General features: G+C 31.6%; 1 protein-coding gene across 4 annotated transcripts in view; it reads left to right on the top strand.

Annotated features, from left to right (window-relative positions):
* The window catches only part of LOC106478304 (signal-induced proliferation-associated 1-like protein 2), an 84445-nt gene that overhangs the window by 24050 nt on the left and 33681 nt on the right, over positions 1–26714 (top strand). For 2 of the 4 annotated variants that reach the window (XR_002609876.1, XM_013938837.2), the window contains exons 2-4: positions 17890–19437; positions 23012–23169; positions 24023–24211. Coding sequence is in view for 3 of the 4 variants with exons in the window: in XM_013938837.2 (XP_013794291.1) it covers positions 18057–19437; positions 23012–23169; positions 24023–24211 (1728 nt within the window). In the remaining variant the exon portion in view is untranslated. Of the gene's footprint in view, positions 1–6389; positions 6519–9218; positions 9277–13765; positions 13914–17889; positions 19438–23011; positions 23170–24022; positions 24212–26714 lie in introns of those variants that run through there. The other 2 variants (XM_022381936.1, XM_022381929.1) reach the window with 2 other exon arrangements.

The following is a 26714-nucleotide window of genomic DNA, read 5'->3' on the forward strand; positions in this document are numbered from 1 at the left end:
GGCAAATTTTACAAACGAAAAATGAAGCAACAAATTTTATACATGTATTACGATCATGTGAAAGAGTTTGTCGGACGTAGAATAATATAAATACTGATTTGTAACAGTTCGACTTTAAATCTGTCTTTGTTTCTAGCCCAATATATACAAATATGAGTGTTTCTATGTACAGGTTGATTTAACATCGGTAAATATATTAGATGAATTACCAAATGTTATGTAGTTAATAGCAATGAAAGCCGTTTTGGGTATCCCCATACTTTACTCTTAATGATTACTATTAATTTCTCCTCCCCCCCCTCCTCATTCTATCAGTTTAGTTCTCTCGTGTATAATTTATTGCTTAAGGTGAAATCTAAGTGTACAGGAACATCATTAAGTCCGTTACCGTAATATGCGATTTGTTACAAATATATATATATATATATATATACACCACTTTTATTGCGATTGTAATTACTTTCCCATAGTCCCCCCCCCCCAAAAAAATAAGAGTGGTGGCTAATTAACTTAAACCAAGATTTTACAACTAGGCGATGACGTAATTCTGCAAGGTTTGGTTTGTTTCAGATATTTGAGCTAATCTACCTCAGTGCTAGCCGTCCTAAATTTTGAGCTTGTAGACTAGAAGGAAGGCAGCTAGTTAACATCACCCACCACCAACTCTTGAGTTATTCTAATCGACTAAATGAATTTGACTGTCACTCTTATAACGTACCCATGGCTCCAAAATGTGAAGCGCATTTTTTGCAGCAACGAAATACAAACCGCGGACCCTCAGATTCACAATCCTGCACTCTAACTGCTGAACCACATCTGATCATACCTTAGGAAGATGCCTCGTGTCACGTGTCATGAAGTTGTTTCAATGCTTATTGTTGTTACTTCTATGAATCGCCTGCTTTTTTATTTAAAAAGACACATTACAGAACATACATATCACAAAGTCCACAGATACTTCACTGGCTCTTTGTTTCTGAAGAATACAGTAACTGTATAACAACGAAATATTACTAAACATACGAATATATATTGTATTAAACACAGAAGGACCAATATGTAAGTTTCCAAAGCAACCTTTTCTTTTTGCACTTCATAAAATGTTTATATTAATATGTTAATTGCTCTGTCACTGATATTTAAACCCAGTTCGAGAAAATCCTTCCAAAAGACTTGCTTCTAAGTAAAAAAAGTAATTGCATAAAATAATGATAACATACAACAGAAAGTACTATTATTATACTTATATAGATTTGTATTTTTATGACCATAACATAAAAGTTATCGAAATATTTACTTATTTTTGGTTCATTCACGCTTGTTACCACTACGTAAGATGCACTTACCAGATTTTGTAACTAAAGTCTAGACTCCAAGACGTGGAATGTAAATACAAGTAAAGTGGAGTCTGAATATTTAAATATTGAAAGGAAACTGAAGTTGAATGTTATATATGTAACAAATTAGTGGTGAAAAACTATATTCATTGGGAAAATTGTAATAAAAGCGAATGTAATAAATCAGAATTCAGCAACTAAGTTGTACACAGATGCGATTAGAAAACATTCCGAATAGTGCACTGTTGACGAAAATCTTACAGATACAGGGGCTTCTTCTACCACTTGGAAGCTCATTTTTAAGGCTCTTTTAGTGTAATGACTATGTTAATTTTTTTGAGGAAAGAGGGTAAAATATCAATAGGTACTTGGTGTGGGGAAACCTAAAAGGGATTAATTAATAGGCTTCTGATGCCACCATTTTTAAATTGCCTACCTGAAGAGCTTCACTATGTTTTGAAAACTAAAATTCCATTTGAGAAGTGGTTTTAGAATACACTTGATACAATAATATGCAGGAACTTAGAACAGTATTTTGTTTCTGCAATTTAAATACTGTATACGCACGTAAGCAGAGGGGTTCGAGGGGGTTCAAAGGAACCCCTATTTTTTATATAAAAAATTATGCTTATATAGTTATAGCACAGCTGTTTATGGTATTTAACGTTTTCTACATAGTTTACAATTTTTTTGATGAAGCATTAGCATTTTTTGGCTTGAAATTTTTGGGGGCATGCCCCAAGACCTCTGTAGCATTAGAATGTTGATTGTGCTTCTTACAATCTATGTTGGCTTTTGAGCTCACAAATTAAAACTCCCCTTCCAAACATTCTTCGTACGGGCCTGCTGTATGTTGTCAATAGTAATTATTGCGGCAGCATGCTGTACAATGTCTAATTTAACTGTGATAAAAGGATTTTTAAGATGCGTTACTTGAAGTGTCGTGTGAACAGAATTAATTCTAAATACATTAGATGTTTAAAGCATTGTCAGTGCAAAATGTAATTGTATCTGTATATTATGATATATTTTATATATGTAGGTAAAAAGTGAGTAATTACGAATATACACTTTCACACAAAGAAAACATACAGGCATACTTTACGGTCACATGGAAAAAAATAGTTCCATTGTACTAGAATTGGGCTGGGCGTGGCTTTAGTTGGTCTAGTATTAATGTGCTCGGACTGTGAAGCTAGGGATTTGCGGTTTGCGATCCGTTGCCGGAAACAAACGCTCCGCACTTTGGGACTATGGTTGCGCTATAACAGTGACGATCAAACCCACTTTTTGGTCAAATATGAGTAGCCCAAGAGTTGGCGATGGATACTGTTCACTAGCTGCCTTCTCCCTTGACTATCAGTTACAAAGTGGGGACGTTTATGTGCAAATAGCCCTTTGTGTGAAAATTTTGAGACATTCTGAAATTGTAGCCCCCAAGTTACGTGTAACATCCACATACAATGAAACGTACCTACCGTTAGCTTCCGGCTAACTAAACTCTCCCTCCTTCAACCTCAAGTGTGAGAAATAACTAAGAGCTAAATGTATATTGTACCTTTTTAGATGTCCTTCCGCTAAACGTATATTGTACCTTTTTAGGTGTCCTTCCGCTAAACGCATGTTGTACCTTTTTAGTTATCCTACTGAATAACACTGTGTGATTAAAGTCGTGAATAAGCATATCTTATTTGTAATTCAATTTAATTATCGATGTTATTTTCATTAGTGGTCTGCTCTTTCGAATAGGCTACTTGTATGAGGAATATCATTTTATTGGCTCCAGTGATTACTCTGGAATTCCGTAGAGGCCATGTTAAAAATACTAAAACCATTTAAGCGTTGGCCCTTCTCTGTGTGTGTTTATACTTGTACAGACTAATAAACTAATACCACCTCTATTAATAGTGTTTTATTACACACACAAATCTTTTCACAGCGTATTATAAGATGTATTACATGATATTTTAGTGCTTGCTCAAACCTTTTTTATACCTTATAGAATCCTTCTCACATATTCACATAAGATAAGGTTTTTCAATCAGTGCTGTATCCTTATTTTATTGCAGGGGCAGCGTATAACTATAGCATACAGAAAGACTAGCTTTGTCAAAATAAGCCGCTTTTGTTGTTTTGTTTTTCACAAGTTTATAATCCTTACCAGATACCGTTTTTTTATACTTATTCATTATGTACGTCACTCGGATTACGTATGGAATACTTTCTACTCTGGTTATTTACGTACTTGAGCATGGTATGACTTCGAACCTCGGTGGCCTTTGTCCTCTGTGTCCAGCGTGATTTATAACAATAATGACGTTTAGTTTCTGGCTACTATCAGCCATGTGTTTTCAATATGGATGTCTGCAGGCGTGGGTTGGGGGAAGGCAAAGAATGTGAGGAACTTTAAAAATTCTATTATACCTAAGGGCGAAATTATTTGAATTTGTAACTTGGTAGAAAGGAGAAATGACTCACATGTAGTGTGTACTAGGTCACTATTCCATGCTTTGCGAAGAAGAACCGAGATTAATGTTTTATGTTCGAAACAAGCGCTATTCTGGTACTTCAGTTTTTTGTTGTTCGGTTTTTTTGTCTATCAATCTGTAATGTTTATTTAAAATTTTGGATATTATAAGCGCAAAGCTTAATTTACCGAGAATAAGTTATGGTAAAATCTTGTGCTATAAAACTGTATAGTTAAAATATTTTAGTGCACATCTGTATTTGAAAAACCATACATTTCAGATATTTTATTCTCATAATCAAGCCGTATCTGATGTTTTTTTGAAAATATAGTATTTGCATAATCAATGATTATTTACAGGAGAATATTTCATGTATCTATAAAATATTAAATAATGGTCAAAATATGTTTCTGTTTACTTTTTTGTTTTATTTTTTTTTACCACCTCATACACGGTTTCAAGAATAATTACTTCGTGAATAATATTCTTGAGGCTCTAAAAGAGAAAGAAACAAACTTAATAAAATCAATACTTTTTCTTATAATAATTCATCGTCCAAACAACTAAACTCCTCTAGGCCACTAAGTATTCAAAAAACAAATATGTTAAGTATCTGTTTATATGTGCAACTAAATAGGAGCTATAACACACTCGCCAATCTAGGAATCTTTGCTTTAGTTATATCCCATGAAAAACAACAACAAATAATAATAAAAAAACAGAAATGACCTTTATAGGCAGAGTATCAAAGAGTTATGGAAAATGTAGAATATATTTTATTTTATTTCGGTTATTTTTAAACTAAGAGTTTATTTGTTGTTAAGTGCAAAGCTACACAATGGGCTATCTGTGCTGTACCACCGCCGTTTCAAAATACATTACATGAAAGGATGCTATATGGATGAGGCACAAGAACATGTATTAGAAGTACATTGTATGAGTTAACCCTTAAAATGATGTCATATTTTCAAGGCTTGTACATAGAGAACAGGAATCTTTTTGAATTATCTTTCACAGTTTAGTCGTATTTCAGCCGTCCTGGTGAGTCCCAGTGTCTCAGCGGTAAGTCAATACCCATTTTCAAACCAAAATTGTGTTTAAATGTATCATGTTTACACTATAACTTTAGATAACAAACGTTTTATTCCTTTTTTTAATTAAAAAGGATGTAGAGCATGCAGCAATATGAAGGCATTGGACACGTTGCAAATTAGGGTTTGCGAGGTGTCAAAGCGTCTTTTTGTGGACATTTTTTCTTGAAAACATTCTACTGTCTTTACATAAATAATTAAAGATTCTAAACACCGATGAAATATTAGTGATTACATTCAGTATTTCTCGTGCGATTTTCTCATATATTTAAATTCGAGGATATATCGACTGCGTTTATATACATATATATGTTCGTCCTTAGGACGTCATAAAGTCTTTTTTTTTCAAAGCTACAGTCGTAAGCCTACTGAAATTAAAAAATTAACGATACTTTTCTTTGTTTTACTCCAGTTCTTTTAAAACTTTATTGCTTTCTCCCCTTACACATATGCTTGCCAAGAGCTTATTTTTTGTTATTTATGCAAGCGAAAATTTGAAAGAAATTCTTGCTACATAAGGTCATGTATTACATTTTTTCTGCTATTTGTTGGATTATACGCTTGTTTTTCTTAGTGTGTACAATAATTGTTTATTAGATAAGATCACGCTCACCAAAACTGATATAGAAATAATTAACTCTATATATTTTGAGTGATACGGTGTATTGAATTAAATCCTAAAGCTGCTTTCTCCGTAATGCTTTTTTATATATCTCGGTTTAAACGAAAGAATATTTCCTTTAAATCGTAAAAATGCGTTGTAAAAAAATGAGAATGGTAATTTTTGTATAGACTTCGTAATTCGTAGTCTGACAAACAGGCCTTAAAACAGCATGGTACATATTCATACTCTTCACCAACACTGTTTTGGCAGTGAATACTAAACAATATAGGGCCTTGTGTGGCATAGTGGTAAGCGTGCCGGATTGTGAATCCAAGGGTTAACGATTCACTTCTTTCTGCCGCCAAAACGTGTTCCTCAGTTTAAGGATGTGAGTCCGCTATACAAGTGACGGTAAAACCCTACTTTTCGATAAAACAAAAATAGTCCAAAATGCGTAGATTTTTGTTGTTGTTATAACGGGACGCGAACCACGGAATCACCGCTCCACAGTCCGTTACACTAACCAATGGACCGCACACGACCAGGAGTTAGTGGTTGGTAATTCGAACTATGTGCCTTGCCTCTAATTTATCAGTTCAAATTCAGCGAAGAGAGCTTTTTTGTAGCTTTGCGTGAATATCTGAAAACAAACCAAACCCATCTTCGAGCCATGATGTATTCTGCTGTAGTTCATAGTTATATGAAATTAAACATTTCGTGCTCAGATGTAGACGGTTTTGACGATAATTTTTTTCACATTTTCAGAAATTCCAAACTTCTTAATTTAATGATCTATGAAACTCAAGAAAAGAATTGTGATATAATTCCCATGAATTGGGATGTTTTATGCTACATTAATATTTCATGCTACTTAGGGTGACACAGATAGTAAGAGGCGTTCCTTGTGTGGGAAATTTTTCTCTGGTCCAACCTCAAATGGAAATAGTCCGCAACTACATATATAGTCAGAGCCCCATACTCAAGTATGTCGACTGAAACGTTTTAGGCCGAAACGTTCGTAAGTACTACAGGGAGATGCAATTATGAAATCTCTCTCTCTTTTCAGTGTCGTGGTAATCTACGGTTATTTTGTAATGGTGGTTTTTTTTAACATCATTATGACTCAAACTACAATGATTAATAATATCCATTGAATATAAAATCAAGCTAAATTGTAAAACTAGACATTTATCTTTTTTCTATTTCAATATAAATTTGAAAAATGCTTGTATAGTTTCGTAAGTATGTGTAATATGCGCCTCCAAGATTTAACAAAATTATTAAATCTTCTTACGACATTCATAATAATTAAATTATAAATTATAAGCATTAGTCATGATAAACGATACGTCAGTTAACAAGTGTTTTTGTGATCTCTAAAATTTGTGTAGAATATGTGTTAATTTGTGCAAAATTATACGTTTTCTGTATAATCATTTTATATCAATGGTATGAGGCTTAGTGATTAATTTGCCGATTCATAAGATCCAAGGTTCAAACCCGCGTACCAACAGTCAGGAATACATAACTGCAGTGATATTAAAGTCAAGTATGCATTTTACAGTGTAACATTAAATTTTAATATTGAAAGTCATGTAGGGATGATCTATGTATAGCTGTATCATCCCTATATTCTTGTTTTCATTCTTTTTGTCACTGTCATTCCGACATCATTTTATATTTACAAAATGTTTTTATTACTTGTTTTGTGACATACCCCTCTCCCCCCCCCCTCCGACGTAAAGTTAGTGTATTCTATGAATGTGTGTACTAAAATTTAATATTATATGTCCTGATTTTTTTCTTTACTCCTTCACTTCATACATAATATCGGGTTGGCTCCCTACAGACACCAGTTGTACAGTGTACAAAGTATTAAGTATTTTACATGCTACAGTCATTTAATGTTCATCTATTATGGGCTGGTAATTCCTGTTTCACCCTGTACTTAAGCTTTTTTTATGTTCTTTGTAATTACTAATTATTACGATTTAGCGATGACATCGTACACTGCCCAGAAACACATAAAGAGGATTTAGGTTTAAACTGACGTCAGTGATAAAGTAGTTGTAGAGTTATATCTCGACAGAAACAACAAGAAGAAGAAAGATGAACAATTATGGTGGGTTGGTCACTTTCTGGTTTGGTATCTTAGCGATGGTTTCTTGCCTTGTTTTGGGGGCTTGTTGGGTAGAGAATCAAATGAAAGTGAGAGGCAAACATCTCTTAAAGTAAAACTCTCTGTCGTTATTGATTTTAGCGTGCATGTTTGTATTATTCCTATTGAGTACTTTGGTCATCCCTACATATAGAGTCTACAGACTGTATGATTAAAGAGTATCCGTATAGGTGATGAGTGCTACTGAGTGGTTGCCCTCTTCCTCATCAGTAGTTCTAAATTAGGAACGGCTATGCCTAAACTTTTGAGTTTCTGACCTGGCGATTTCAGTCCATGTGCTGCATAGGGTGCTGCTTATGTTAAAAATAACAAACACCGCTTTGTTTTAGGTATAACTTAGTAATTATCGATGGAAGCCATGAAAAACTGAGATAAAAAAAAACAAGAATCAGAAACAGTCAAAACTTTTTACTTTATAAATGTGCAATAATGTGTGAGAAAGTTTCACTGGAGTTCACGTATTAGGAGTGATGTAATTGTCCAATAATTAAATTATACAGCGGTACTAGGCGGTGCTCAGCGACGTCACATTTCACGCCTATGTTATTAATATCTTTCTGAGAAACCGTGGGTTAATATGGGATATTCATTTTCTATGATTTAAATTATTATTCCTAAAAAGTACATGCTTATATATATATATATATATTATTTTAAACGTTGAAAAATAAAAAGGTTTTTTAGGTCTAATTTTCATTCGAAATTGTACACCCAACTCATAAAAATACTTAAAATAGAATGTGAAAAATCACTGGGAAGTAATGAATGTAGTTCAGTACGTTACCTTTGCTTACGTCGGTGGTTTGAGGGGGAAAAATAGTGTGTGTGTGTATGAAAGACTATTTAATGAGAGCAGTAACTGCCCTATAAACACTAACAAATTCCCAGTTTGAAATTTGTGATTGATCTGCTTGTGTCATTGAACTTGTCCATATAACCACAAAACGTGAACATCCAAATAAGAGTGGGATTAGGTATAGGTGTGTCAGATTTGTACAACTATATCCACCTTCGAATAAATACTTGGCTTTTTGCCAAACGACGCGTGATGGCGCCAGTTTTATTAGTTTCGTTAAATTACCAAGTTGTGAATTAATTTTAAACAAAACGTAAATTTTGCTACGATCAATTATGCTCTTAAAAATCGTTGAATTTTGCGTACTTTCGCTACTATATTTTGTGAATCGTATTGGCTATGTGCTTATAAAAATATACAAGAAAGAATAAATAAAAATATGCCAAGACGTTAAAAGCGTCATCTGGTAAGAGTTAGGACCAATTATAAGGGGAGCCAGGAGGGTCATTTGGCCTGGGCCTCAAGCTCAAAGGGGGCCTCAAATTTAGACTTTTTTTTTTTTGCATTTGTTAAGTTTCACGAATTGTTTTTATGCACAGATAAAGGCTAGGAAAGCATTTATTAATGTTGAATAATGTTAATAAATATATGTTAAATAAAAATATTCAAATTATGTTTCACTTTTCTTTTAGGCTAATGACTGTCTAATTTTGTTTTCATATGTAATCTTTTTTATATTGTAGCCAGGGGCCTCAAAAGACAGAAGTGGTTCGGGCCTCTCTGAACCTCTGAGAGAGCCTGGTAAGAGTATATTGACAGCTATTATTTAATGAATTGATTTTGGACTAAGATCCTTTAGAAGTTAAAGGTATCAATATTGGTTAACAATTCACAAAAATAGGAATATTTAACAGTTGAGAACTGTTGTTCCAATTACTGTGAGATTTTCCCGTTACCTACATAGAGAGTTGCATTTATGTTTTTAAACAAAGAATTATTACCGTAATAATTTCACATGTAATTTATTTTTAATGTCACGTTTTACACATGTTTGTAACATAGTTTTGTAACTCTCTAGGTAATCAGGTTTGGTGCATGTGTGAAGGCTATATTTTTAAACAACTAGACCGTTCATTTTGCCTTTGGCTAGGTGGTGTACCCAAAGGCCGTTTATCGAAACACAAAATGAATCCGTTTAAACATTAATTGGAAGGGCATTAAAGCAGTAACGCAATAATTTGAATTTTATCTTTTCTTCGAACTAACTAAATGGTTTATTGGTATAACATTTTCATTTAATTTAATACTTGCCTTGCATGTAACTTAAGTTAGAAAAAAGAACGGTGAAGTGGATATAAGAATAAAAGAACATTTACTCATAAAGAAATATTATTTGAAAAGTAGTTCAAAAATATAGAGCAGATTACTATTTTCATGTATTTATGGCACTGATATAAATTTCAAGGAAGATTATGACTAACTTGTACATTATGTTCATATAACACAAACTGCTATTCTTTAAACTGAAAAAAAGAACCTTTAGTCGCCTTTAGATATATCCTTTGTATGTATGTCAGTCGACCTTGCATTTTTTAAATTTCGTTTTTGTTTTAATGCCTTCTCTTAGAAGAGAATAATTTATATGGTCTGCTTACTGACCAGTTTGTTTTATGGTCATAAACAAGTACTGCTATATTAAGTGAGGACATACTTTGAATGTGGCGATTCAATATTTATAGTGAGAGACTAACATGACTAACATTTATATATCTGGGTTTCAAAAGTGCATGACACTATAATGCCTATACTTCCAAAATCTTGTAATTCTTACATGAAAACTTACTAAATGAGCGAGAAAAACACTTCATGCAAATTATTTGGTGAACTACAAGGTGTTGTGTTGTCAACGTAAAAGTTTTAAAGACCAACTTAGGTGTTTTATTCAATCAGATTTAAACAAAATAGATAAATATGGATTTTATTTAAGTTACAATTTCGGCCATCTAACAGAAAAAAACAACAGTTCGTACTCACCATATGAGGTGATGTATAAACTGAAGTGCTTATGTACCACATACTGTTACCTTGGCTTTGTTCAATGTGAATTTGGCACAGGTACTTTTGGACCTGACATTACCTTTCCACCTGGTTTCCGGTGCGGAAGTGTGCTGTGGTATTGATTCTCTTCTCCCGGTAGGATAGAAGGAAAAAACATTTGTCCAGGCGTATCCTGTGGGCTAAGTCTGTTTACAGCAAAAAATTGCTACAACCCACACAGTTTAGGTTATTTCTTTGCATTGGATCAGACAGATATTGCCAAAGCAACAAAACTTTTTAAATTCTTATCTAAAGAGACCTTGAATTGTTTAACACTTTTTGAGTTAACATTGTCACTCCAGATTTATAAATTACACTATAATATCTAAGTGTTTACTGTGTTATTTATGAAATGGACCACCATTTTTGATTAGGTTGACGTTGTGTTTTTGTGCACAGTGTATCACATGTTAAACATGCAGATTGATGGTTCATTTCCCTTTTAGTTCAAATTTTATAATATATTTGGATGTTACCAAGTTTTTAGCTGAGGATTTATGATATTACAAGTATATACCTGTTGTAGCTATAAAAATACAGATTACTTTGTGTATTACTTAAATTCTAAAAAACAACTGTTGAATGGTCTCTATCAAGCAGTACTAACAATTCACCTTAAAGATGTGTAGTTTTAAATTGCTGTATCCATGTTCATAACGTAAGTTTAACTAATTGCTCAGATCTTTATGAAATATTTCTACCTGAATTGAAATAAACCAGCCAGGAGTTTCATAAGTTAAGCTATCCTGTTGTACGTAGACAATTCTATTATAAATCTAATTAGAACTTTAAGAACAAAGTTAATAACTGTTCAATTCAGCTTCTTTTATTATTTTAAGATTTAGACTTATTTTATATTATCATAGCTTCATGATAAGCACTGTCATTTTGTGGTTGCAATACCAGATTTTGTATGTCATTTGTATTTTGAATTTCATAACGGTAACTTATAAAAGCAGTCACAAGTTCTATAGTATGTAAAAACTGAAATACCCGTCAATTGACGGAGAAAGTTTAAATTTATGAAAAACAATGTAAGTTTAACAGCAATCATATATTTCAAAGTAATAACTTGAACATAAACTTTATCTCAAAATTTTAAAATTATAACAAAGCTTCTACATAAAAAACATTTGCAGTTTGCTTTCCATCTACCAACAAATAAATATTTTTAGGTTATCCCATCCTTAAACACCCTACATCTCATTGATGATGAGAAAAGCATGGTTGTTTGAGAAACAATCTAACAACTTTCATTCTTTGACCTTGAATGCCTTTAGAATGTTCAACATTGTTTAAGTGTCAACCTGCCAAAATTGTTTGAGATTGGCCCAATAGGCTGAGAGTAATTAACTAACAAGCTTTACAAAATAGAAATAGGGTTAAGTTCAATTTTGACCCCCCCCCCTTAGGACATTCCCCATAGTTCATAGTGTTTACTTACAAATTTTAGTTGAAATTGACCCAGTAGGCTCGGAAAAGTTAGGGTGCAAACAAACACACATTTCATTATATTGAGAGAGAGAGAGAGAGAATATACATATCATCATTATAAGAGGCCTAACGGTATTTCTTTTGTTTGTTGACTCAAACTGTGCTGATGAGCCTTTAATAGGCGAAACTGTAGTCCACAGTAGAGGGTACGGCCAATTAGGGAATGCATTAGACTTCCATGTCACAGATTCTCTTTTCAGTTTTCTTTAGTGAAAAAGAAAATATATCTGTAACATGTATATTAGTTGTAGTTGCTACCATTTGTATTTTACATTTACAAAACAAAAACAACTTGTAAAACCAACTATAAATTTTGGCTTCTTCCATTTATTTTACATTTAAGAGCAATAATTTATCATTGCCGTAGGAAGCAATTTTGGAGTGGTTAGGACATTACCACAACGCTATTTCCAGGGAGGTCTGGAGGCATGCCCCAAAGAAAATGTTTGAAAATTTAGAACTATGAGATTGAATCTTAAGCCATTTTAACTACAAATACTGCATGCACATAACGTAATGTATTGAATTAAAATAAACAAGTTTTAATACATAAGTTGTAGCTATACAAGCCATGAAAAGGTGGTCAGGCATGGTCTGACAGGCCTTACCGCTTCATACGGCCTTGTTTATAAAAGCCAACCATTAGTTTCTATCTACTGTAAATAAATTGGTGAGCAGCTTTTACATAGTCGCCGACATAGTTTCTTTGATAGTGAAAAATTAAATTGTCATAACTTTGGTAAATATCCTGAAAGTCTCTCGATACTTTCACCTTACAACATTTTGATATTAAGAAAATTACTAGAAAAAGCTAGACTTAAAGCTTTAATTGGTACCTAAGCCATTCACATATACGGAAAACTGTGGAACCCATTGACCAAATCAGTGACATCATGCAACTACAAAAAATAAAGAAAAAATTATAAATATTTACACTAAACAATAACACAAAATAAGTTACATAGCAATAATATAGTATATTGAACTCAGTATTATATCTTAACATTTTATGTGTACTTTATATGATACATAAGTTGATTGCTAAAAAGCATAATTCTATTGGTGTATTAGCAATATTTCGTTATATTGATGATTTTGTAAGTTAAATGACGAATTCAACATGTGAGCATTTAATAAAGTTTTATTTTAATAGAAACTGTATCATGTGTTATGTAAAAATGCATGATAAAAAGTAAAGTTTGGTGTATTACAAATCTTACGAATTTAAAGATGGTAAAGATCACGTTTTGTTATTGTACTACCTACTATACAGTCAGATATAGCTCGAGGCGCGTAATTTAGCTCTCAAGAAGTGAAAGCCTGTCTCATAAGAAACTAAAAAGTTGGATAACGACTCTCTTTAGTCCAGTTACGTTACTCTCTAGCTAAATGTAGAGGTCAAGACGGGCACAGCAGCTGAGTAGTTTTAAAAACTCTTTAATGTACAGGTTTGAGCAAGGGGGGAGGGGGTGACAGAAAGGGTGTTGTCTAGAAAGTGGTCAAGCGAGGTTACCACGTCTTTGTCGATGTTTTGAATATCCCGTCATGCATCTCACTATCAGTAGTTGCGTTTGTGCTTTGATAGGCAGTTGACTGCGTGGCTGTAGTTACCTGTATCACGTGATAGGAAATTACGTTGAATGTACTGATGATGTAGTAGTACTAGTAGTAGTTATAGTTTCTGGCGGTTTTATGTCAGTGATGTGTAAAACACTTGTATCTTAAATGTATCGTAGTTGATAAAGAAAAATGATGCGATTATTAAGGTTTAAAATATTAACTCCGTGTGGGGGACAAGGACCAAAACTGAGCGAAAACTGTTTGATGATAATCTAACCCTGCAACAGGTTGGTTAGCCCAACATTTAAACGTGATTATTTTGTATTTCCACATGCTTAGTACTGTGTAACTGTAAGTATGTTAACACAGGTGTATTTGATATTACTAATATTAGTAATGTCCGTTTCGTCAGAGTTTTACTTGCATGTTTTGTGTTGGTTTAGCTTTTGAGCATGAGTTAATGTTCTGCATGTTGTAACGTAGGAGTAAACATATTATTATTATTAGAATATGGTTTATTTTGACACCAAGTTGAAGTAACCACCAAAAATTACACATAGAAAATGTGAATGTCATTTTAAATGTGGAAAAAATCTAAAAGATATTCAAAAGCATATCTTTATTGCTTCACAGTCCAATTATAAATTGATTTACTGCCTTTATGTTTTATTAAATACTTCAGACATTTTGCTTGAAATTTGTATAAACAGTAGATTTAATAATTGTTATATCAGAAAATCAGTTATTTGTATGATAAATCATGAAGTATACTAATTCATTAGATTTTAAAGACATGAAACATAACAGTCATATATAAGTTAGAAGAACTTCATATTATAGGAGGATTGCCTTAGGAAAGTAAATTATCAGTAGAAAAAAGTCCATAAAACATCTAGTAATATGTAATTTTAAATATTGCAATCTGCATTCTTTACCAGTTTAAAAATCCTAAAGTTGTATATGATTACTTGTTTATGTACATGCTAAATAACTTTTCAATGTATACAAACTGGTTAGGATTTTACAGGTAGCCTTTGAATAAAAGGACTAAAGCCAAAATATGAAAAAAAGTAATTAGGTTTATTATTTCAGTTTAAATATTGTACTTAACTGATTAGGTCAAGTGAAATTGGGATCACTTTATATAATAAATAACTCATTAGTAGGCCTCGCTTGAAATAATACAATGTACAGTTTTTGTCTCCTCATCTAAGGATATTGACTTATTTAAGTTATTAGAAATGGCTCAGAGAAGAGCTACTAGGATGGTTCACATGAAGAAAAGATTAACATATGAGGATAGGTCAAGATAAATATCTTATTTTTCTTAATAAAGGATAAGAAGTAAATTTGTTGAAATTTACATGATTAATCATATAATCAGTAGGACAAAACCTTGGATATTGTTTCCTTGACATTAATATGTTAAATTGTAACAAGAAATGATTGTTTTGATATGTAAATTTGCTTAAAAACAAATTTGCATTATACTTCAGTTCATATTCTTGTTATATTTGATAACTCATCCTTAACCTTCAATTGAATATTCCAGTTATTGAGTTCATCTATTTAGGCATTGCGTAATTTCTGTTTAGTTATTTCAATCACTTTTTGTGCAACTAGTAGGCTAAACCGGAGGTTTGCAAGCTTTTCCAACTTGCAACCCACTTGCATAGCCAGACAATTTTCTGGGATCCTTGTTCTATTAAGGGAGGGGATTACTGTTCAAGTGTCTTTCAAGTACAGTTATAAATATTTTTAAAATAAAAATTATGTTAATATTTTACCATTTTGGAAACATACTGAAAAAATGTTAATAAGATGCCAACTTCTTGCATGCTTTTATAAGTACCTTCTGACAACACATTCCCACACTTTGTTTGAAACAGAAGTCAAAATAATATATGTATACATTTCTTGAACCTCCTTAGGCTAATTTTAACCTTGATTGGTTACATTTTGTAGCTTTTTTATTTCTATGGCTGCCATGTGTGTATTTGAGTATTTTTTCTAATGTTTATTGCATTTTAAAATGTTCATTACACTACTATAAATGCTGCTGAGTTCATTTTATCTCTTTTATTTACTTCAGAATTTATTGACGATGGAATGAGATATCAAAATGCCCAATAATTATTATTTTTTTAAACTTATTTTTGTCTATCGTTAATACAAGCTAGTTTCAGAAAATCTCAGTTTATGTTGTTTTTATGATTACATTTTCAATGATTTTGTGTTAATATCATCAGAACATAAGACAAGTACCTTAATTAATTTAAGTGCATAAATTAAATATTTACAATGTATAAAATTTATTCTTTTATCTGTATGTGTTTATGCATTAAAAAAAAAAAGATACAGAATTTGTCTACAAACAATTATTGAAGTATTTTACTTACCTCAAATATCAGCTTTTGTAAGAATGAGTTTACCTAAATAAGAAATACTATAGAATAATTTTTTTTTTTATTTAGGTTCATTCCATGATCTTATAGACAGCATGTTCCAGTGACTTTCAAAAAGCATGCATTGTGTATGTTAATAGAAATATTGTATTCCTATTCTTTTTTTTTGTAAATAATGTGAAATGTTTTTTTTTTTTTTCAACAACCTTAGTCAATGACCTTGAATTTTTTTATTCTATGTAACTTGCAATTATTAATTGAATATGGATGGGATCAGCCTAATGGACTGACCCTGTATTGGAGAAGTAACATTGACTATAGTTCCAAATTTACAAAGTTTATCTTCACATAATATGGCATGTTTTGAGTCAATAGTACTAGTCTTTTGAAAACAAAAATCAGATGTTACTAAAGTTTCTGTACCAAAGATATTGTGAAATATCAAAGTCAATCTGACTCAGGCTCTAAAAAGTTGGAGTATGAGGTGATGTTCATGTGAAGAATAAAACTATTTTTGTCCATTGTACAGTTTGAAAAATGTATTTGCATAACCTTCTAAATGCACATCTAAAGTTATTTTCACAATCCATTTATATTGTATCTAGTAATGTTTCTACTCTAACACAAACTGTTGCGAAATCAGCAGTGTAGGGTAACACAAAATGTTGATAATTCTGACATCAAATACATGATACTATGTTGAATAACATTCTGTACAAGGTTGGAGCATGCACACTTTGAACCACATATGTACACATGGGATTAAAGTATTGTCAACTATTCTGTTAGGTTTTAATTTTAAATAGCTTAGTAACTCTTAAAAAAAAATTACTTTTGTTTGTATCCTGTAGATGTTGAAATGTTTAAGTATTATAATTTTAGTCTTGCGGTATCCAATGATTTCTTTTTTAAGTATATATATTTTGCTTTCAAAATATTGTTTTATATGAATATATTAAGAAACTCAGTACATTGCTTTACTATAAAGTTTTTGATATCCTTTAAAAGGATGAGTTTATGGTGTTTGCTTGTTCATGTCATTAAGTTGAAAGATACTGATGAATATTCAGTAGCATTTACTATAAAGTTTCTGATATCCTTTGAAAGGATGAGTTTTATGGTATTTTCATGTTCATGTCATTAAGTTGAAAGATACTGATGAATACTCAGTAGCATTTAGTAACTGACATTTATCAACTTCAAATAATTATAACAGGAATCTGTAAGCGGAAGGAGAATGCAAAAATATTTAAAATAGAAATAATGTGATTTTTGAGAATATATACAAGATTTAAATGTTTTTGTTTTTAGGAATTTACTCATTTACAATGCACCTGAAAGTAATATTTTTGGTTTAATGAGTAGAGTAGAAAGTGTTTTTATTACATACTTTTTTAACTATAAAAAAATAATAACATATCTGTTTTCTGACCTAGAAGTCACTAACATATTTTCTTTGATATGATCATAAAAATTCTGAATTGGTGCTTAACCCTGCCAATTATGTAAACCTAAAGTGATAGATAGCATGATAATAATACCATGGTATGTATCTTTTACAAAATTTGCTAGTAATTAAAAAAGTTCATTTCCTGCTGTTTGATCTTAACTTATCTAAGGGTAAGAGACCTTTTAATAAATAGTAAGAGAGAGCAAAATAGTAGTATTATCGCTTGAGTGGTGGTGTACTTAATTCTCCATTTCCTGTCCATAGTGGTGTTATGTGTTGACCTCCAGATGATATATACAGTTGTGATGCATGAATGCATGCACTTCTTTGAGATTTCCTCTAAAGAAGATGCTTCTATTGACAATGTAATTTTATTTAGTAAACCACCCATTTTTTTTTTACTTCCAGATGGTCAGTCAACCCCATACTGTTTCTTGTGATTCCAACTAAAGCCTGTTGCATATGCCATGAAGACTTTTGTGTTACCACGACAACCACAACAGAAGTTTATGGATGTTCATGAAGTTGTTTTCTCTGCCATTTGTCAGAGGTAGCTAAAACGCAGAAACTGTAACATGGCCCAGGTTGCTCAAAAAACAGAAAGCAATGGCTCTTCAATTGGAAATGGTCTTACTTCTGAAGTTTTACGAGCTCGTACAATGCAGTACTATAACAATTGTGTACCACAGTCTCATCGTCGTGGTTTACAAGAAGGGGCTCTGTACAAAAGTGGAAGTATGACACGCTTAAATGGTTTAGTGAATGGAGTGAATATGCCACCTTCTTTTGGATCATCAGATGTTGGACTCCCTTCAAGTGAATGTCCTGTTGTGCAAAGCATTGAGCGACCTCTTCCCCCTCCTTATCCACGTAGTGACCGTCCACATAGAACTCACAGCGAGCGTACAAATCGAGCACCAGGAGAACATGCTGCTGTTTCAGGAGTTATGAACAATATGAACTCTCAGAGCCGTGTTGGGTTACATCGTAGTAATAGTAGTTTAGACCTAGAACACAGTGAAGAAAATGCAGACAGTAGAACTGGTGTTCTCCATCGAGATTATGGGAGTGCATCCTCTCTTGATGTGATAAGTACAACTGGAGAGACTCAGAGTTTCTTTGCCATGCTCAGGGAGTATAAGACTGATCAAATTGATCAGCGAAGTCCAGGACCTGCCAAGATTCACGAGTACTTGAGGGGCAAAGTTGACCCTGCCCCAACTACACAAAATGCATCTAATGCTTTAGCTAATGGACCAGATAGCTTAGAGGATTCTCAGAGTCCAAGATTAAAAACTAAAATACACAAATTTTGGGAGATCAAAGACAAAAAAACAAGAAATAAATTGCTTGGTAGTGAACCTTCTCTTTTTAAAAAGTTACGAGGAAAGTCTGAAATAGCTGCTGAAATTAGTGGTAAAGGCTCAAATAACTCTCTAGATGCAGAAAGTAGGTTCGAGGATAAATTAAGGAAAAAAGTTTTGGCTCATTATGACTGCCAGAGCATTACTGCTAATTTAAGTTATGCATCATGTTTGAGAAATCTGCTAAATAAAAGAAGGAACACAACTACAGGTGCTTCAGCAGCTTCCATGAGTAGTAGGACTCCAAACGATGGTGCTGAAGGCATGACTGTGGAAGAACCAGATCCTGGTGATGACAAAAGCAACAACCTTATTTTAAGCTGCCCTTTTTTCCGTAATGAACTTGGAGGAGAAGAAGAAAGATTTGTAAGTCTTAATAGAATAACTTCCAAAAAACAAAAATGGCATGATTTTATAGGAAGAACATGGCCAACATTACATCGACCTAGTATGGCATGCGGACTTTCTGTATTAGAGAATGCCAGTGCCCACAGAGAACAGCAATATTCTTGTCCTTACCAGCAATCACATTTACAGATAGAAGGTACAGATCTAGGAGCAATGTATTACAGAAGTTACTTCTATAATCAAGGTAAGGGTTTTTGTATCATAATGAAAACAGTTATATAGATTAAGTTAGTTTTGATTGATACATCCTATTTGTATTTTAACATATGCATATTTTATATTGTGCTTGCAGACATTATTTTAGAGTGCCTTATATAATTTAAAAATTAGGAGTACAAAAACACTTAATACTAACTAACAATATAAATTTTCAAATACATTTTCATTCCATAGTTAAGATTTTGAGAATTTAATACATACAAGATTATTTAGGTTAGAGTTTAGAAATGATAGTACTGTTATATGATAAAAATTTTATAATTCTTTCTAACAGAGTATGAAAAATCTGGTAATTGATGTGATTTAGGACATCAGTAGGATTGAAAATATTGGGTGCAAAGTCTCCTTGCTCTTTGATGTTGGTTCAAGATTTTATAAAAGCAAAAGTGTCATAAATGACCAGATACTTTTAGATGAAAACATAATTTTAAGCATTAAAAATGTGAAAAATATCTTGAGCATGAAATCACTTCTGTACATACCTATATCATCTAAAGAAAGTTTATTTTTACTGAAATATTTTCCTTCCTTTTTATACCAAAACCTGAGTTATCCCAAGTGATTTGTGTAATGTGAATATTTGCTAAAATGTTAAAAATGAAATTTTGATATTTCATTACTAGAATATAAAAGTTTCAAATGGCTAAAAGCACCAATAAATAATTAAAAAGCTTAACACATAGTTTCAACAAGTTGCCTTTTTTGTTTAACTATATTCAAGTTTATTTTAAAATATATTTTACCTAAAATGGTTAAACGGAAATATTAGATAATCAATACTAAGATATGTTTGATTTAAAAGATATATAATCAAGAGAAAATGATCATTCATAATTATGTTCCTTTCTTTAACTCTAGGTGTAACATATGTTTATTATTTATATTCCTTAGTGTGTCCTGTATGATAAAAATGTTAATTTGACAAATGTTTTTTCCAAGAATTAATCTAGTAAAAAGTAAATTTTCAAAAACTTGAATGAAATAATTTATAAGTACTGTTTTGCTACTGTTGGTTCTTACTATCAACTGTGTAGTGAGATAACTGATAATGTAACATTTCACTCATAGGCACAAAATTGAAATAATCTTTGTATAATGTTTATCCTCAGGATATCTTGTATGCACAGTGTGTTAGACAATGGGAAGCATTTACACTTCATACTAGACTATGAAAATACTTTCCAAAGGTGTCATGCTCAGCACAATTTATTCTTCTTTAAATCAAAATCAAACTTAACATATTACACAGCCATTGGTTAATGTGAAATCTGTCTTTGATTTCAAAAGTAAGCACAACTTTGCAGTTTGAAATAGTGCCAGAAAGAAGGCTTGTGGTAACTAATAACTACAACAGGAGTGTTTACATTATATAACATGTTTAAGATACAAATTCAATAAAAATTATACATTTTTACATAAACCATATATGTCCCTTATTGTAAAAACCAAGAGTTATATGCAGGCATAGAGTAAAATGTAAAGAAAAATATTAGATGTTCATGTTTAAAAAAACAACAACTTCAATTTTGTCATTTAACAAAGCCGGAGACCATGAACATTGACTGACTTCCAAGTATGACAGGTGACTTACTCTGGGTTTCTCATTACTTAGCTTGATAGTGTAAAGATGGAAGTTAAACTGACTAACGAATAGGAGGGACTAAGTAGAGTAGAAAATGCAGAAATACAACATGAACTAACAGTTTATCTGGAGCAATTGTCAAATGGATAAGCCAATGGGCCATTGAACTATAATTGTAAAGGTCACATAGGACCAGTAATGATTGATGAAAAAGAAAATAACCAGTAAAAACTAAAACTGAAGAAAGTGACAGAATGGCTTTGAAAATAAGCAAATGAATAAATTCATACATGGTGATAATTACAGCTTTCTAGCAATAGGACAGCACAACAAATAGGATGAACAGACGGATGTAGAAATGAAGGTATGTAGATGAATAAACATCTGAATAAGAGAAGGGATTTATTGATAGAGGGATAAAACACAAATTTAATGAAACATTACTTAAAAGACGAACAGATGGTTTTAAAGAAATGAACAAAACTGACTGATCTATGTAATGAAGGTAGAAACAAAAAGTTATCATATCGTAGACTTATGACAGACAAGAACAAACAAACATTTTTATAGGCCAACAAATGTAACATATGTGAATGAACAAATCTTAGTGTAAGCCTTTTGTGTTATGTGCTGAAATGATAAAATGACTGAATTGATACATAACCTTGACCATTTAGATCCAAACATTTATATGAACTGTTAGTACTAGCATTGATTGGCAAGCACTGCATGTATTCAAGTTTTATTGAAATGTTTATATTGGACTTCAGTATTTATACAGTAGGTACTGATAGAGTAGTAATACTTTTTTTAATCAAACATGGATAAAAATACATGCATGTAGTTTTTTATTTGTGGCATTCAATATTTTTTGTGCACGACACTATAAACTCCTCCAAGCATTTCAGTCACTGAATTTTCTTAATAGTTTGTCTCAAATGTTTTTAAATGTCCATAAATAAACATACTCCATCAGATTTTATAACTTTTATGATTTTTCTATTGAATTAAAATATGATTAAAGCAATCAAAATTAATAGGTATTTAAAATCTGTATATCATTACTTGCTCAAGATGATAGTATTAAGTTTCTTGAGCTTAGAATTTAAGAATTACTCCATGAAAAAAGTTAATTTGAAAATAAATGTATAATCACTTCAATTTCAAGTTTACAAACTTTACAAAGTTTTATTAATTCATTTTTTGGTTTTCAACTTGAGAAGAAGCTACTTTACAGAGATTGTGATACAGCATTCCTTTTTCACTTGTTGAGTCATTCTTCTATGTCTCTTAAAACATGTTATTTTCATAGAACAGTATTATTTTCAAATTTATTTCAAAGGTTTTAAATAATTTATTAAAAATGTGAGATGACAAAAAGTATGCTGTGGCAAGTTTAATTATAGTGTAAGGCATTATTTGAAATTTAGTTAATTTGTTTTTTCAAAAATGTATGGTGTGCCACTAAAGAAAGTAAACTGTTGTATTAACTATTTAATAGAAAGCGAAATATAGTTATATCACAAGGTTTACAATACCTGATTAAAAAAGCTTACTTTTTTGTTTGCATTTTTCAATCAAAGTGTTAAAAATCAAACCTTTATAAAGTTCTCACAACTGATTTTTCTTTAGTGGATTTTATCTTCTATATATCAGACGATTTTTGTCTAGTTTCACTCAATGTAAAGTGAGCATTAAGTAATACAAATTCAGTCTTCTTATAAATATCTGAGTCTTCTTAATGTATTTTTACTGTAGTAATTACAGGATTAAAGAAATTTAAGATTATGTTTCTCACAACTGGCTTGTTGCCAGTCACTATACAATTTTTATTTATCTGAAACTACCAGTGTGGAAAAACTTATGAAAATTATTATAACCTGATCATCTGTTTTTCATTCTGGCAAAGAAAGCCTTAACTAGGTCTTATGTTTAATTTATTTCTTAATGTTTTCAGATCATCAGAATTGGTTTGGTGTTGATGAAACCTTAGGTCCAATTGCTATTAGTATCAAGAGAGAAAGAGTTGAAGACCCAGGCAACTCGTCACCTTCTGGAAGTTACTCTATTACTCAAGCACTTTTTCAGTACCGGTTGATTGTGAGGACCAGTGAAGTGAGTAAGGCATCCTAGCCTTAGATAAAGCTTCTGTATTTTACTGCACTTATTACAAAAAGTCCATAGAATGTGTACACCTAGTTATTATATTTTATCCTATGTAAAGAACTTGATAGTGCTGTAAGTGCACAGAAATTGCAACATTACTATACACACACACACACACACACACACACAATGAAAATTCTCAATAAAATAATTTTATTGGATTTCTTTTTAGTTTTTAATTATTTGACCCAAAATTCTATGAATTGTGTGATAGAATGCAGAACAGTACAGTTTAGTTTTATAATACTGACACACACGCACGTTTGCAAAATATATTTCTACTTTAAGATAAAATCTTCAGCAACATAAAATACTCAGGAAAACAAGACCCATTTATAAAAGAGCATTTTTCCAATCATACTTGGTACATAAAGGTACCAGATGCATGTATTTTAGTTACCAAAGTGTTTATTTATACATGGATAATAGATAATTACAGTAAACTTCCATACAACATACACGTAAACAATTAATTTTCTGTATCAATTATTTTCTATTATTTAATACTAAACTATTAAGCTGTTGAAAATTGAAATAGTCACTAGAATGCTTTATGACAATTTCTATGGATCAACACCTATTTTAAAAAGATATTTTTTAAGAACCTTACTGAATTAATTTGTACACATTAATTTTCTCACCAGTATTAGTGTGCTAATGGCGTTATTTGACATGTATAGTGAATTGTGTAACTCATTATAGTCTAGAGCAGGGGTTCAAATGTTTAATTTGATCTTGCTTATTGCATTTTATAATTTGATCTCATGATGCTCAGAGAATTGCTTTCTGAAATATCATGTAGTTGGTGGTATTACGCGGAAGTGTATTAGAAGAAGCCATTCCTTCACTTGGGCGATCCAGCTCGGGCAGAGGTTCTTTTGCTCGAGAAGTATTAGAATATGTAGCTCCTGAATTGCAAATATCATGTTTAAGGCTTGCTGTGCCAGGGCATCAGACTGAAGAACAACTTTTAAAATTGGATGAACAAGGGGTGAGTTGAAACCAAAAATCTTTTGCTAAATTTTTTGTACACTTTATTTCAAATATGTATTAATCAAAATTTGATTATGTTAAAGTGTTAACTAAGACTAACAAATAGTGATTTATTTAGTTAAAGAGAAGAGTTTAATCAATTTTTTTTGTCAAAATAAAGGTTTAAATATGGCTTGTAACTTTTGAAAAATGGATAATTTTTAACAATAATATTTTGTAGTAAATGTTGTCAGTTTTCAGGTACATATTGGAAGGTGTCAACCTGCATTTACTAGACATAAAAAAAGATGGAAATTTATGACATGTAAAATGATGTATGACAAATAACATCCCTTTTGTCACAGAAATCAGTCTAGTAGTTGGTAGCAAATACCTTTTAAGAAGGGTTTTACGACATTATATCTTGGTTAACAGTTTATGTAAAGCACTGTATTATATCTGTATTACCAGTTGTTTTGATAAATACATGCTATGTATGTGTACAATACAACATGTATTAAAGTGATTTGTGTGCTGTGTACTAGTAAAGAAAACATATTCCTGTTTTGATTTTCAAAGTACTTGCTAGAATTATTGAGTTATTAGGAACTCGAAACTTAAGCAGATATGAGTTGCTTATTTTCTATATTAACAATATCACAAAGGATATTTATTGATTCCATATAACTTAAGTTATGAAAAATGTAAAAAATAATAGATTGGAGAATTCCATGTTAGGTCAACATACTGTAAAGTAAAGTACATGTTAGGATTATGTTTAAGATAAATTCATATAATTAGATTAATAGAATGGTTACAGTTTTTTTTTTAAAGGTCTGAACGTTTAAGCTGACATACACTGTGATTGGCTGGCATCCAACCAATCACGGAGTGTCACAAGCAGCAACATCAACAGTCAGTCATACTCTACCCAGCAGTAATGTCATAATTGCAGTCATGGTACCAAGGAAAGAAACACCAGATGCAAAATGTATAGAAATAAAAGTTATCTGGTGAAGGGCTACTCCATGTGGCAGATTGAGGAAAAATCTTATTAGGGGCTGTATGGAAACTTTTACTGTTGATTATAGAAACAGTTGAGGTAGAGACCCCAAACTATTCAAAAGTGATGTTAAGTAACTTGGTATGCCATTTAAAATGCAATCCAGTAAAGGTCTTTCTAATGACTTATCTGTAAGTAAAGGTGTGAATTTTGCATTCAGAACATTAAGATACACATTAACATGAAGTGGTCTCAATGAATGTGTAGCTACTCTAAAAACATTGCTTAGAAGAAATAACCAAAATGAAAAATCTATATAGGCACTAGACTTAAAAAAATGGAATGAGCAAAGCTGGAGGATGGTACTATTTACAGATTAATCTAAATTTAAATTGTTTGCCAACATTTAATGATGGTTTTCTCATTGTCAAAGAAGATAACAGTACCACGGTCAACATACAACATTGCTGGGGAATCAGTACAAGTGTGGGCAGAATCTCAGCCAATTGTGTTGGAGATTTACACAGAATTGATGACACTCTAAATGTTGACAGGTACAAGCAGGTTCTTATCCATCATGTCATTCATCCAGGAACAAGATCTGTTTGTCAGGAATTCATCTTCCCACAAGACAGTGATCAGCAACAAGTATGGTAAAACAATAACTGAAATTAAAGTGAAGCGAGCTGATAGAACATCCATACCATGGCCTAAATACTATTAAGGCTTATATGAAAACTGAGATGGTTAAATGGTAACCAAGCAACATGATTAGATTGTGGAGAGTAATACAGGATATTTGAAACATTATTTTACAATTGTACAATGATAAAACTTATTTTAGCATAAAACAGTATGTAGTGCTCTGTTTAAAGCAAATATCAAATTATAGTGCACAGTAGAACGTTCTTATTTTATTTTGTATTTTTTGTAATAATGCATTGTACAAATGATAAGTTGATCATTTAGTTGCAATGACTTATTTATGTGTATTTGTGTGTTTCTGTGATTATTTATAATACTGTATGTTATATTATGTACAGTGCATTTTAGAATCAATACTTTAGTCTTGTAAGTTGGTTGAGTTATTGCTGTTGGAAGCAATATTACAGTTAATAGTCAAAGATTTCTGTTAAACCTAGAGAACCTGATATGTGGCTGCACTAATGTATTTTTTCATGAACTAGTTTTTGTTAAGAGTATTATGTTTAATGTAGTCAGTGGCTGAATTATTTCTGTCTCAAATGACAAGAGAACCTTTTAATTTTTAGTTCAATCCATTTTGTCATTTAAAAATTGTTTTATTAAATAAATACAGTATGGAGAAAATGTTTTTAAAGAAAGTGTTTACGTTAATATCAAGGCAATTACATGTTTTTAGACTTAAATTCTGTGGTAGCTTTGTGTCAGTCTTGTTTGTGATTATTGCATAATTAATTAAAGCATTTCTTTCTGGAGCTATTTATGGTTTAGTTTGATTATATATGTTGATATTTTAAGGTTTCATTTTATAATCTCA

The sequence above is a fragment of the Limulus polyphemus genome, unplaced genomic scaffold (assembly GCF_000517525.1).
Source record: "Limulus polyphemus unplaced genomic scaffold, Limulus_polyphemus-2.1.2 Scaffold10, whole genome shotgun sequence".
NCBI classification, from domain to species: domain Eukaryota; kingdom Metazoa; phylum Arthropoda; class Merostomata; order Xiphosura; family Limulidae; genus Limulus; species Limulus polyphemus.